A 13853-nucleotide genomic window follows, 5' to 3' on the forward strand; every position below is an offset into this window, starting at 1 on the left:
TGTCTAATATAATAGAGTTGTTCTTTGCTATGTTGGGAATCTGTGGATAATAGTGGGAAGGAGCTGTTGATGAAGACGGAAGGACTCCTAGCGTATGGGATACTTTCGCACACTCTCGTAAGTATATTGTATACATCTTATGGGTTAGGATTTTCCAATAGATAAATTCCTAGGTTGTTGACTAAAAAAGTATGGGGTTCATATCATAGGTTACTTAATCTGTGGTTCCATATTATTAGCGTTTTTATATTTCGAAATTTTGAGTCACTCTTTGTTCGAAACTTGCAGACAACAGACTTAGCGGTAATGGAGATATAACATCTGATGGGTATCACAAATACAAGGTTTTTTTTTTTTCTCTCATTCTTTTGCCGTTTACTTTTTCAAAGAAGTACTTATCCTAAGTCTCTGGCTCTGTTTTATCAAATTAGATGTTGTTGTTACTTTTGGCAGGAAGATGTTAAGCTGATGGCAAAAATGGGTTTAGACTCATTTAGATTCTCAATCTCCTGGTCAAGACTAATACCTAGTAAGTAGTAACGCCTCTTCTTCCTGATTTCTTTTTTTTCTTGGAAGTACTGATGTTGTTTTGTTTCTTGACCTCTTTATTGTCTGTGTGGCTTTTCAGATGGAAGAGGACTCATTAACCCAAAAGGCCTATTGTTTTACAAGAACCTCATCAAAGAACTAAAAAGCCATGGTGAGGTTTTGTATTTATATGTAATCGCAACTTAAGCCAATTCATAGCTTCTAACTTAAGTTGTGGCAAACACTACTAACAGGAATCGAACCACAAGTTCCGCTTTACCACTATGATCATCCTCAGTCTCTTGAAGATGAGTACGGAGGATGGCTCAACCGCAAAATCATGTAAAAGATTACTAACAAAGTCGCTTTTAGATATGAATTCTAAAAAATAACATCAAAAATGTTGTTTGTTTTTTCTCATACTGCAGAGAAGACTTCACTGCTTTTGCAGATGTATGTTTCAGAGAGTTTGGGGAGGATGTAAAGCTATGGACTACAATAAACGAAGCTACAATATTCGCCATTGGTTCTTATAGCCAAGGAATCTCTCCGCCTGGACGTTGTTCTCCTAACAAATTCGTCAATTGTTCTACTGGAAATTCTTCTACAGAACCATATATTGTAGGCCATAACATTTTGCTAGCTCATGCCTCTGCTTCGAGATTGTATAAACTAAAGTACAAGGTATACACATATATATATATATCTCTTATTCACTCTTAAAACCCCGAACCTCCACTCGGTATTGATCATAGTTCATATGATGGTGCAGAGCAAACAGAGAGGATCCGTAGGGATTAGTATATATGCATTCGGGTTTTCTCCCTATACAAACTCCAAGGACGATGAAATCGCAACTCAAAGAGCTAAAACTTTCTTCTTTGGCTGGTGAGAAAAGAAAAAGATTTCTTTAATTTCTTTTGTTTCAATAACTTGAGGACAAGATCTCAATACTAAATTGAGTAATTTCAGGTTGTTGAAGCCTTTGGTATATGGAGACTATCCGGATGAAATGAAGAAAACCGTGGGATCAAGATTACCAGTTTTCTCAAAGGAAGAGTCAGAGCAAGTTAAAGGATCATCTGAGTTTGTAGGAATGATTCACTACACGACATTCTATGTCTCAAACCGACCCACACCTTCGTTCTTTCCCACGAACGAAGGCTTCTTTAAAGACATGGGGGTCTATATGATCTGTAAGCTTAGCTTCTTACATCATCAATAATATTAAAAAAAACTAGCTTCTCAACTCTTTTTAACTAATTATTCTTCTTCTTTGGACAGCCACTGGGAATTCTTCATTTTTTGTGGTAAGGTCTTGTGAATATGCAGAATACATATAAATCTTATAATAAAAGCGCTCTTGTTTGATTTTTCCTAATATCAATTGCTTTTTTCTTGAAGTGGGAAGCTACTCCATGGGGTCTTGAAGATATTCTTGAGTATATAAAGGACAACTATAACAATCCCCCAATATACATTCTTGAAAATGGTACACTTGATACTCTTTTGTCTTCTTACTCTCTGGTTTGTCTGCTTGAAAGCACACTTTCTTGTTCTTAATTAAGATTCTTTGCAAAAAATTTAATATGAAAACAGGTAAGCCGATGAATAGCAATTCGACACTGCAAGACACAGAAAGAATTGATTACATTGAAGGTTACATTGGTGCTGTGCTCAACGCCATCAAGTATGATTCTCCACCTTCTACATCTTTTAGTCCTCATATTTACTTGACTATGTGTTTTGTGACAAATCTTTTTGTGACTGATCAGGAATGGATCGGACACAAAAGGTTACTTTGTATGGTCGATGATTGATATGTATGAGTTATTGAGTGGATATACGACCAACTTTGGATTGTACCATGTGAATTTCAGCGATCCTGGTCGCAAGAGAACTCCAAAGCTCTCTGCTGCTTGGTACACTGGTTTTCTCAATGGTACAATTGATGTTGCTTCTCAAGATATTATTCAGTTGGAGAGCAACTCCTCTGGCGGCTCTTCTTCGTTGTAATGTATTTAACCAAAGGGTCATGGTTTAGTTTATTTCATTATACTATGAAAAACCTCAGCAACTTAGCAAATGATTTGATAAGATTTGCATATGAAATGATGCATGTAGATTTTAATACCAACAAAAAGGTTGCATTAATAAAAATTAAACCATTTGAGGTAACTTACAAAAAATGATGCACTTGAAAAAGTTAATTAAAATGAGCATTCTTATCACAAAAAATAGTGTGACTTTACATTAGCATAAACCAAAAAGGGAAGCAAATGTCAATCAACCATTTAAATTATTTCCGAAATTCATATTTTAATATGTAGAGTTGTTAATTTAAAGAATATATAACAAAGGGCCGAATCTAGTTATCTATCCTATCTATGTATCCGCAACTCACTCAGACGAAAAGTAGCAAAAAAAAAATGAAAATGAAACCTTTATCTCTATTATTTTCCGTTTTTCTGGTCATCGTTTTGACAACAAGCTACGTTGCTGTTGATGCCTTTACCAGAAACGATTTTCCAGAGGATTTCCTCTTCGGAGCCGCCACTTCTGCTTATCAGGTTCGAATCTCTCTGCTTTCATCCTCTGTTCTTCATGTAATTTCTTCTTTACTGTTTTGTCTAATATAATAGAGTACTTTTTTTGGAAATTTGTGGACATAGTGGGAAGGAGCTGTCAATGAAGACGGAAGAACTCCTAGCATATGGGATACTTTCGCACACTCTGGTAAGTTTATTTTTTATGTTACATTCATATATCTTACTGTTTTGAACTTTCGAATAAAGTTTTTTTAGTTACTCTTGTTCGAAGCTCGCAGACCGTGCTGGAATTACAGGTAATGGGGATATAGCATCTGATGGGTATCACAAATACAAGGTTCTTTCTCTCTCATTCTTTTGCCGTTTACTTTCCAAAGAAGTCATCGTAATTAGTCTCTGGCTCTGTTTTCTCAAATTCGATGGTGTTGTTACTTTTGGCAGGAAGATGTTAAGCTGATGGCAGAAATGGGCTTGGAATCATTCAGATTCTCAATCTCCTGGTCAAGACTAATACCTAGTAAGTAGTAGTAACGCATCTTCCTTGTTTCTTCTTCTTGTAAGTAACCATGTTTGTTTCTTGACCTCTTTAAATGGTTTTTTCTTCTATGACTTTTCAGATGGAAGAGGATTCGTTAACCCAAAAGGACTCTTGTTTTACAAGAACCTTATCAAAGAACTAAAAAGCCATGGTGAGGTTTTGTCTTTATATGTTATCGCAACTTTAAGCCAATTCATATAGCTTCTAACTTTAGTTTTGGCAAACACTACTAATAGGAATCGAACCACAAGTTACACTTTTCCACTATGATCATCCTCAGTCTCTTGAAGATGAGTACGGAGGATGGGTCAACCGCAAAATCATGTAAAGTTATATGATATAATAAAAAGTCGCTTTTTGATATGAATTGTAAAAAAAAAAATTGTTGTTTTTTTTTTTTGTTGTATTGCAGAGAAGACTTCACTGCTTATGCAGATGTATGCTTCAAAGAGTTTGGAGAGGATGTGAAGCTATGGACTACAATAAACGAAGCTACAATATTCGCCACTGGTTCTTATGGCCAAGGACTCGGGCCGCCTGGACGTTGTACTCCTAACATACTCGTCAATTGTTCTTCGGGAAATTCTTCTACAGAACCATATCTTGTAGGCCATAACGTATTGCTAGCTCATGCCTCTGTTTACAAATTGTATAAACTAAAGTACAAGGTACATACACATATCTCTCTCTTATTCACTCTTAAAAACCCGAAACTCAAAACTCCGTATGATCATATTTCATATTCTTGGTGCAGAGCAAGCAGAGAGGATCCATAGGGTTTAGTATATATGCATTGGGGTTAACTCCCGCTACAAACTCCAAGGACGATGAAATCGCAACTCAAAGAGCTCAAACTTTCCTCTATGACTGGTGAGAAAAGAAAAAGCTTTCTTTAATATCATTGTTTCAATAACTTGAGGACAAGACCTCAAAGACTAAATTGATAACTCTCAGGTTGTTGAAGCCTTTGGTATTTGGAGACTATCCCGATGAAGTAAAGAGAACTGTGGGATCGAGATTACCGGTTTTCTCAGAGGAAGAGTTAGAGCAAGTTAAAGGATCATCTGACTTTGTAGGAGTTATTCACTACACGACATTCGCCGTCACATACCGATACTCACCTTCTTCTATCTTTCCCATGGACGTAGAAGGCTTCACTAAAGACATGGGCGTATATGTGTCGCGTAAGCTTAGCGTCTTTAATCATCAATAATATAAAAAGCTTCTCAACTCTTTTAGTTAATGACTTTTCTTACTTTGGACAGCCATTGGGAATTCTTCATTTTTTGCGGTAAGGTCCTAAAAATCTTCAGAATACATATAATTTTTTTAAATAAAAGCTCTAGTTTGATCTTCTAACATGGATATTAACCTAATTCATCAATTGCTTTTCTTAAAGTCGGAAGCTACTCCATGGGGTCTTGAAAATACTCTTGAGTATTTAAAGGATAGCTATAACAATCCTCCAATATACATTCTTGAAAATGGTACACTTCATTCCAGTTCTTTTGTCTTCTTACTCTCTCATTTGTCTGCTTGTAAAAGCACACTTTCTTGTTCTTTCTTTATCAGAAAACAAAAAAAAAAAGATTCTTCAAATCAATTGCTAATTCTTGATATAAAAACAGGTGCGCGTTTGGAAAGCCATTCGATGCTGCAAGACACAAAAAGAATTGATTTCATTGAAGGTTACATTGGTGCTGTCCTCAACGCCATCAAGTATGTATGATTCTCCTTCTGCATATTTTAGTCCTCATATTTACTTGACTCTCTGTTTGTGACAAATCTTTTTGACTGATCAGGAATGGATCGGACATGAGAGGTTACCTTATATGGTCGATGGTTGATTTGTATGAGTTATTGGGTGGATATTCGAGCAGCTTCGGATTGTACTATGTGAATTTCAGCGATCCTGGTCGCAAGAGGTCTCCAAGGCTATCTGTTTCTTGGTATACTGGTTTTCTCAATGGTACAATTGATGTTGCCCCTCAAGATACTATTCAGTTGAAGAGGAACTTCTCTAGCTATTCGTCATTGTAATGTATTTAACCAGTTGATGGTACCTACACTGGTTTTGTTTATATTTCATTTATATTATGTAAAACCTCAGTACATTGGCAAATGGTTTGAGAAAATTTGCATATAAAATTATGTAGTTTTTTGAAACCAACAACGGTTGCGTAGATTCTTAAACATAGTATAACGACACTCGAACACAACCAAATATTTCACAAAGACAGTAAAAGCACGAGAACAAAAACACTCAACGTTATGAATCGCCATTGGATTTAGCATGAATTGTAAGGAAAAAAAAAATCCTCAATCAACTAATTTTTTTATTTTCAGAAATTATAAAATGAACCGTTGTGATGTTTTTAACCTACCTAGTACACATACATGGAGACTTGGTTGGCATTTTAAAAATGGAAGATTTACATTTTGGAAATACATGGGAGGTCACATCACAAGAATAACACTTCACGGGAGAAAAGAGAAAGATATCCCTTTAGTCTTTCTTCACATGTGTATATTTGTCGCGTTTTGCGTGTGGATGAAGAAAGGATAGGAAAGATGGGGTCACTCAACTTTTATTGGTCCAAGAAAACGCATTAAACGCTTCAATTATAGTTTGTCCAAAAAAAAAAAAACGCTTCAATTATTTATTTATTTATTCTCTTCAACTTTAGACAAGGGGAGGAAAATATAAATGAAATATTTCCTCTCTGGATTCAATTTCTCTGGTCATCATGTTGACAACAAGCTACTGTCATAGACCGATCACAATTAGAAATACATTGTAAGAAACGTAAGTTTGATAAACTAACGATGTATATGCTATACTATTGTTGGGAAATAAAATAAAAATAACAAAACTGTTATACTATTGTCAAAAGTAGATTATATCTATGAACCTTTAAATGTGAATTTTGAATTCACAACGCAAGATATCCAAACTACTTGAGGAACCTGGTTACAAAATCAAGGATTGAAAAAAAAAAAATACAAGGACTGAAGCGCCTTATCGAACTGAACCCATGAAATGAAGCGCCTTATCATGATTTGCCTGAAAAGTTGTAATTTAGTTGTTGTTGAGTCTAACGTATAAAGTGGGAATCGGGCCTTACGTTAAGAAAGAGTTGGGCCTATTTGGGCAGACGGTCTCACATTATCTTCTTCTTTTTTTTAATGGTCGCACATTATTCATTACGGTTACAATGATGATCGGTCGCTCACTCGCTCCGCTCGCATAGAACATGTAAATTATATTTCGTAATCGTGGTTTACATAAAATCACTGTCATAGCACAGTTACAGCTAAATAATTTTGACATACATACATGCATATTTCAACAAAAGTTTGGGTGCCGATCATCTCATGTTTGAGTGGCGTATTCAGCATGACCAAATCTTTTGTCAGAGGGTTGTCCATTGCGGTAAGACCGGTAGAAAACGCCTTTGTTTTTTAATTGGCTTCCCCATGACCATGAGCAACAGTGCCAACATCCTTGTATATTATTTGATGATATAATTAATGTCACGAGTCACGACCTTTTAAAACTTTATGGTAGTTGGTTTACAAATAACAAAATTTTACTCTTTTTGCTTTCTTCTTAATTAATTAGAAGATATATACAGCAACTCGCCAACTCCTGTAAAGAGAATTCCGTGTCCAAACGAAACAAGAAATAGAAAACTTGAAAAAATACATGCAACACACTAGCCCCCGGTCATTGTCATCAACCAAAAGCTCATATTTATAAAGATGATTATGGGTCCTAAATCCTAATAATTTGGTTGGATTTTACGGGATTAATCACTGATACTCTTTTTTGTTTGTTAATAACCACTGATACATTTATTTGAGGTTTAGTTGAATTAAGTTCGTAACGCTGATTCTTCTTCTTTTTTTTTCAAATTTTTTTAAAAAATATTCTTGCACTAATTAAAGATATTATTCAGATTTAGATGTTTCTTCAAAGAAATCAAGCCCTTGATAACGATTATACGGAGCACGTTGCACATAATCATCAAGGTCCTGCTAATTAGGCCATGCATGCATGGACTATAGTTGCATGAAATCTCAAAGCTCTGTTTTATTAGGAAAATAAATATCAACTTAGTAGGGAGGATCACAAAGATAACATGATCAGCCTAATATCCTCGAAATCTGTTTAACTTTACCGCTCTTTTTCAATGCATATACCATTTCACCATTCTCATACATATCTCATGCAACGACAAGAACAGCCTTTGACTTTCAACGCATCACATTTCTCGCTTTCACCAATTTGTTTAATGTAGATTAATTTATCAGCGACCTTGATACTCTTTCTGTTTACAAGGCTGATTCCTTTGTAGTTTTTCTCTAATGAAGATGTCAAAAACCTTGGAAAAACTCCTCTTAAGATAGCATATTGACAGAGCCAAGATTCTTATCACATTCCAAGTTCATCGTAAATATGACCTATATAGTCATGATCGTGTTCACCTTTGACGGTCTAGCTGGATAAACCCATTCAAATCTTCTAAACAATCCACGTTTTAAGTCACTTTTCTTATTCCCCCACTTCTATTTCAACGCTTACTTACACAATCGAAGTTTATCATTGAAATATACTGTACGAATTCAAATATGTGTAATAAGCAGTAACAACGCTAACATGACCCGTTGATTACATGTCTAGTAATAATTTACTTTAGCTTTCATGGGATTTATATACGATGATCAACTACACAGTCCATATATAACTCACATATCTAAGGAAACACTATAATGGTCAAAACACTATAATGGTCAATTGAGAGAATAAGATATTTTCTTTTTGTCGACGATAAATACTTCTTCAGAACACATAGCTATTACATTTATTGTTACCAGTACCACCATTGCAGCCTTGGTTTTTACTGTTCGTTTTTTTTTGTTTTTTTTACAAAAACAATTAATAATGGTATTATTTTTAGCAATAAAGGCTCGAAATGAAATTTGAAAGGACCCCCAACGTTACAAAATCGTAACGTAGGACCACCACTCCCTTTGTAATAGTATTTTTTTTTTCATCTCTTCTCTTTGGGATATCTCTCGTGAATAAGAAGCGCCACAATAGGAGCGTTTTATTTAATTTTTCTATTCAACACTTCATCAATACTATACACTTCCTCACATTATTCACACAACTCTTTTCCTTTTTTTCTTCTTGTTCTGTTTCATATATATACTTCGAACGGAAACAAGAACTTTTTTCTCTCTATTTAAATCCCAAACCATTACATATAACGTCAAAGAAAGTGATGGAATTCGAATTTGATGATCAAGAACGGTTCTGTGCGACTCCTAAGCTTCCTCTGTTCTCGATTCCACTTAATAGAGCATGTGAGACTCCTGGCCTAGCGACACCACCTGTGAACATCGCCGGATCGGTCCCGTTTCTATGGGAGGAAGCTCCCGGAAAGCCTCGCGTCTCCGATGAGAACAAACCGCCGGCGTCCAAACAGAACCCCGGAGAAGGAGGAGGAGTGGTAAGGTGCCTTGAGCTTCCACCGAGGCTGTTTTTTCCAGCCGAGAATGAGCCATCTCCGACCACAGTTCTCCATGGTCCTTACGTTATACCTCGCCGGTCTTTATCGGTGATAAGGAGAAGTGAAAAAGACTCTGAGGGTAGATCCGAATTTTCACGTTCCACGAATGGGCGCTGCTGCGACGACGGCGGCGGCGGAGGCGGAACAACGGTGAAGATCAGTAGAGTCAAAAGAAAAGGAAGCCTCTTGAATCTTTCTCAGTCCAAATCGCAGTTCTTGGTAAGTTTTTGGAACACATGTTTTGACTCATTATATCACCTTTTACTGTTACAAAATCTCGTTTTTTAGTTGTCTAATTACATTCTTACGTTATTCCAAAATCCCGACCATTTTATCATAAAATTTCAAACTTTATTTAATGACTACTCTATATTTCAAAACATAATTTCAACGTTTTTGGTATTTGAATAACTGTCCTTTTAAAGTGTATAGACTTCTTAATTAGTCTTTGGTTACTCTTGTATCCCTATATTCCCTATTTAGTATGGGATTATTAATAATCTTCTTCGTTTGGATTGTGAATGAATGAATTCATATTTAGGCTCTTTTTAATTAAATATATATATTTTAAATGCAGGCAAGGGTTTACCAAGGATTTAAGCAAGTGATTCCATGGAGGCGTAGTAGGCAAGAGAATCTTCCAAGGATGAGTTCTTCCAATATTTAAGCTGAATCTCTTCAATCTTCATAATTATTTTTAATTCTCTGGTTAATTATGAACTAATTAATATCCCTCTGTATACACCACATAATTTAACAGACATGAGAAAAATAATTACTACAGATTACTTTTTTACAATATCAAACCTTGAAATTTCACTGCTTCTTTGTGACTATGTGATTCAAGGGTAAAACATTTGATATCATTTGCATGTTACAAACTTTTCCTAAAAAAGGAAAGCAATAAAAATTGATTGATACTGCTTCTCGGGCCTAAGCCCATCTTTAAAAATTGGACCGTTAAGTCAGTTAAGAGGCCCGCCGCGTTGATGATTCTCTTATCCTTTTTAGATATTTTTTATTTTTACGAAAATCCACGGCCACTAACCGTAAAGACACTCTTTTGATTTTTCTCTTCTTCTACTACTTAACTCGCTTTGCCTGACTCACTGAGTCATGGCGCTTCTGAGGCCGCATCTTCATCCCTTTCACTCCAACAACCTCCTCCGACACTCCAGCTATCCTTCCGCCGAAGCTGGCGGTGGCCTTATCGTCTATCCCACGTATGGTCGTCGTCACCACCGTTGTTGCTCCGCGATTGCGATCGACGCGCCGTCGTCAATGGCGGGCGTGACGCCGATTCGATGGGGTTACACTAGCGTTCAAGGATTCCGAGACGAGATGGAGGACGAAATCGTCATCCGTTCCGATGCTCTTGATAACTTCTCATACGCCGCGGTTTTCGACGGCCACGCTGGATCGTCCTCTGTCAAATTCCTTAGGTAACTTAACTTGTCATGCAAGCTCTGTTTTTCTAGGGTTTCGTTGGTGATGATGATGATGAGGATGATGATGATAGGGAAGAGCTGTATAAGGAGTGTGTTGGAGCATTGCAAGCTGGATCGTTGTTGAATGGAGGTGATCTCGCTGCAATCAGGGAAGCTTTGATTAAGGCCTTTGAAAGCGTGGATCGTAATTTGCTCAAATGGTGAAATTCAATTTAGCTTAAATTTCTTAGGGATTGAGTCAATTGTTATGGTTTTGGTGTGAAATGATTCATCTTCATATGTTTCCACCACAGGCTAGAAGCAAACGGTGAAGAAGAAGACGAATCAGGTTCAACAGCCACTGTAATGTTCATCAGAAATGATGTTTCTTTCATTGCACATATTGGTGATTCGTGCGCAGTAAGCCTTCTTATTTAACTAGTTCTTATCCATGAAGCAACTTGGTCATGTTCATGTATGAAGTATTTTGTCGATGGATTGAAATAGGTTTTATCTCGATCTGGGAAAATAGAGGAGTTGACTGATTATCATCGGCCATATGGAAGCAGTAAGGCAGCTATCCAGGAAATGAAAAGGATTAAAGAAGCAGGTGGCTGGGTGTGTCTTCTTATTTTTACTGTTTTTTAAAAAACTTGTCAAATTGTACCACTCACTTTGTTTGTGAGGACTTGGCTTGATAATGGATTGTCTTGCTCTCTTCATTCATTTAGATTGTCAATGGAAGGATTTGTGGAGACATAGCTGTATCTCGTGCTTTTGGTGACATCCGGTTCAAGACAAAGAAGGATGAGTTGGGTTCTTTCTCTTCTTCTTCTTTTTCTTTATGCTCTGCATCATTGCTCATAAAAGTTTATATACACAGGATGTTAAAGAAAGGTGTTGATGAAGGAAGATGGTCTGAGAAGTTTGTTTCGAGGTACCAATCTATTCCAAAGCTGTTTCTATTTTTTCAATGATTTCTGTGTTCTGAGTTTGTCGACTAAAATTAAATTAATTCTCAGAATCGAGTTTAAAGGAGACATGGTTGTCGCAACTCCAGATATCTTCCAAGTACCTATTACATCGGATGTGGAATTCATTATTTTAGCTTCTGATGGATTATGGGACTACATGAAAAGGTTCCCTTTATTTTTTAACCCCTTTTTGCCCATTCAATCATATGCTATTTCATCAGGGAGATGTTCAGAGCTTACAGTGATCAATGTTTCGCTGATGCAGTTCAGATGTGGTTAGTTACGTAAGGGATCAGCTTCGGAAACATGGAAATGTGCAGGCAAGATTTATTTTAATCTTCTTATCAGTTAGTTTCTTCTACAACGCATGTATGGCTATAAGGCTGAACTACTCTCCTGAATGTTCATTTGTAACAGCTTGCTTGTGAATCTCTTGCGCAAGTAGCTCTGGTAAATAACGAAAAACTCTCCTCAGACTATCTATTGTTAGGAAGCCAAAACTGACAGTTAGATGATTTTTTTCCCACGTTTCAGGACCGGCGATCTCAGGACAACATCAGCATCATTATTGCTGATCTAGGGTAGGGGTTCAATTAAAACACTTTTCCACTACTACATGAAACCTCTATATACACTCTCATATACGCACTCTTACCGTGTTTTGGTTTTGATTTTTGCAATAACAGAAGAACAGAGTGGAAGAATCTTCCTGCGCAGCGACAGAACGTGGTGGTTGAACTGGTTCAGGCTGCAGCGACTGTCGGTTTAGTTACTGTTGGCATATGGATGTCTTCGTATCTATCTTAAGTGAATTGAACATTCGTCTCTTTCTTTAGTGTATATAAAACGTGTAACTATGTCTAACTCTCTAGTCTACCCATAGAAATGGAGATATGAAGATACCTCAGAAACAAAACCAGCTTTGTATCTTATATATCAACACTTTCACAAGCGTTGAATCTACAATTACATACAAAGAAATGCAGCTTCCAGGAAAAACAACAATGACATACATAGTGATGTAAACAAAACTCTGTAAGCAAAAGGAGACAATAGAAACATCCATGTATCTCTCCCACATTCATATCTTCTTGAGGAATTCCATGATGTGCGTACCGTAGGCTCTGCAAACAACTTGGAAGCCCTGGAAGCCAGAAGCTTTGGCCAAGGCCTCAAATTCCTCCTCAGTTCGTTCTTTGCCTCCGGGGTTGTGAGCCAACATGAGGCAGTCCATGTGGACAACTTCTTTTGTCATGAGGCTCGAGTCTGGCACCACCGGAAGTATAGATTCAGCCACTATCATTTTACCGTTGCCTGGGAGCGCTTTGTAGCAGTTCTTCAGAAATTTCAAACAGTGTTGATCGCTCCAATCATGACATATCCACTGTCACATGTGAGAATTTTTGTAAAACCAAATGCCTAGGATACATGTTTTATGACTACTATGCTAAAAATAGTTGTTATGAACTTGTTACCAACAATCAAAATAGGACTAGTTTACCAACCTTCATGAAGATGGCATCTGCTTTAGGAACATTCACAAACATATCTCCCCCAATATGTTCAATACCTATATCATTCGACAAAACCCTTACCCCTAAGTCAATCTTAAACTTTCCATGAATACATATCGAAATAGCTAATTAAAGAGAAGCATATATACCAGGATAGGAGATGGCTTCCTTAATGACATGAGGGAGATCATAAAGGATGCCTTTGATGTGTGGGTGCTTGGATACAATCATACGGAGAGTGACTCCAATGCCACCACCAACATCTACCAATGAAGACAAACCCTCAAAGCCGTTGTATGTTTCCAGAATCTTGGTCATGACGATGGTTGTGTGGTTCGACATTCCATTGTTGAACACTTTGTTAAATCTCGGGTCGACCCCCTGGTACTCGAAAGCGTCCATACCAAATGCCTTGTCGAATGGAACTCCGCCTTCAAGAACAGCATCTTTCAAATGAAACCTGCACTCAAACACACAAATTTCACTCATCTCATGTACAATGTTTCTTAGTGTTGAGTTAGAATTGAAGGTTAGAACAATTTACCAGCTCTCCATAAAGACTTTGTCTCTGTTCAAATGACAGAGTGCAGCAAGTGAGGCTCCGCGTTCGTTCTTAGTCAGGTACTTACAGACTGGTTCCAGTCCATACAGACGCTCCACACCGCCATCAATAAGCTTACGAACAGAGCAGGTCAAGATAGAGTAAGCCGCAAGCAACCGGAGGATCCGGTCGACCATGACTGGAGC

The 13853-nt window shown here is 37.0% G+C and overlaps 5 protein-coding genes across 7 annotated transcripts in view; 4 read left to right on the forward strand and 1 right to left on the reverse strand.

The window, feature by feature from the left end:
• Positions 1 to 2665, forward strand: part of LOC104717441 (beta-glucosidase 10) — a 2978-nt gene extending 313 nt beyond the window's left edge. The window contains exons 2-13 of the mRNA XM_010434999.2: positions 54 to 117; positions 289 to 344; positions 454 to 529; positions 629 to 700; positions 783 to 870; positions 957 to 1212; positions 1301 to 1416; positions 1501 to 1724; positions 1813 to 1838; positions 1933 to 2020; positions 2128 to 2218; positions 2304 to 2665. Coding sequence (XP_010433301.1) covers positions 54 to 117; positions 289 to 344; positions 454 to 529; positions 629 to 700; positions 783 to 870; positions 957 to 1212; positions 1301 to 1416; positions 1501 to 1724; positions 1813 to 1838; positions 1933 to 2020; positions 2128 to 2218; positions 2304 to 2544 — 1398 coding nt within the window. The 3' untranslated portion in view covers positions 2545 to 2665. The remainder of the gene's footprint in view (positions 1 to 53; positions 118 to 288; positions 345 to 453; positions 530 to 628; positions 701 to 782; positions 871 to 956; positions 1213 to 1300; positions 1417 to 1500; positions 1725 to 1812; positions 1839 to 1932; positions 2021 to 2127; positions 2219 to 2303) is intronic.
• Positions 2893 to 5785, forward strand: LOC104717442 (beta-glucosidase 10-like). Of its 3 annotated transcripts, none has more exons than XM_010435001.2 (13): positions 2893 to 3098; positions 3201 to 3264; positions 3349 to 3414; positions 3519 to 3594; positions 3695 to 3766; positions 3852 to 3939; positions 4028 to 4283; positions 4370 to 4485; positions 4570 to 4799; positions 4881 to 4906; positions 5015 to 5102; positions 5244 to 5334; positions 5418 to 5785. In XM_010435001.2, exons 1-13 carry the CDS (start codon positions 3034 to 3036, stop codon positions 5653 to 5655), a joined length of 1476 nt encoding a protein of 491 aa, XP_010433303.1. In that variant the 5' UTR covers positions 2893 to 3033; the 3' UTR covers positions 5656 to 5785. The 3 variants fall into 3 exon arrangements, with proteins under 3 accessions (XP_010433303.1, XP_010433304.1, XP_010433302.1); XM_010435002.2 differs by having other exon boundaries at positions 2896 to 3098; positions 3333 to 3414; XM_010435000.2 differs by having other exon boundaries at positions 2897 to 3098; positions 3356 to 3414.
• On the forward strand, positions 8762 to 9992 carry LOC104717443 (uncharacterized protein At4g00950-like). Its single transcript, XM_010435003.2, has 2 exons — positions 8762 to 9410; positions 9769 to 9992. Exons 1-2 carry the CDS (start codon positions 8904 to 8906, stop codon positions 9856 to 9858), a joined length of 597 nt encoding a protein of 198 aa, XP_010433305.1. The 5' UTR covers positions 8762 to 8903; the 3' UTR covers positions 9859 to 9992.
• Positions 10214 to 12545, forward strand: LOC104717447 (protein phosphatase 2C 57). Its single transcript, XM_010435007.2, has 11 exons — positions 10214 to 10633; positions 10711 to 10839; positions 10933 to 11038; positions 11126 to 11236; positions 11350 to 11429; positions 11502 to 11555; positions 11641 to 11757; positions 11858 to 11912; positions 12010 to 12042; positions 12127 to 12173; positions 12279 to 12545. The coding sequence occupies exons 1-11, from the start codon at positions 10308 to 10310 to the stop codon at positions 12397 to 12399; spliced, it is 1179 nt and encodes a 392-aa protein (XP_010433309.1). The 5' UTR covers positions 10214 to 10307; the 3' UTR covers positions 12400 to 12545.
• Positions 12653 to 13853, reverse strand: part of LOC104717445 (flavone 3'-O-methyltransferase 1-like) — a 2095-nt gene continuing 894 nt past the window's right edge. Inside the window, exons 2-4 of the mRNA XM_010435005.2 lie at positions 13256 to 13566; positions 13098 to 13162; positions 12653 to 12976 (exon numbers count right to left, since the gene is read on the reverse strand). Of these exons, the coding sequence (XP_010433307.1) occupies positions 12674 to 12976; positions 13098 to 13162; positions 13256 to 13566 (679 nt within the window). The 3' untranslated portion in view covers positions 12653 to 12673. The remainder of the gene's footprint in view (positions 12977 to 13097; positions 13163 to 13255; positions 13567 to 13853) is intronic.

This window comes from Camelina sativa, chromosome 10 (assembly GCF_000633955.1).
Source record: "Camelina sativa cultivar DH55 chromosome 10, Cs, whole genome shotgun sequence".
Taxonomy (NCBI): domain Eukaryota; kingdom Viridiplantae; phylum Streptophyta; class Magnoliopsida; order Brassicales; family Brassicaceae; genus Camelina; species Camelina sativa.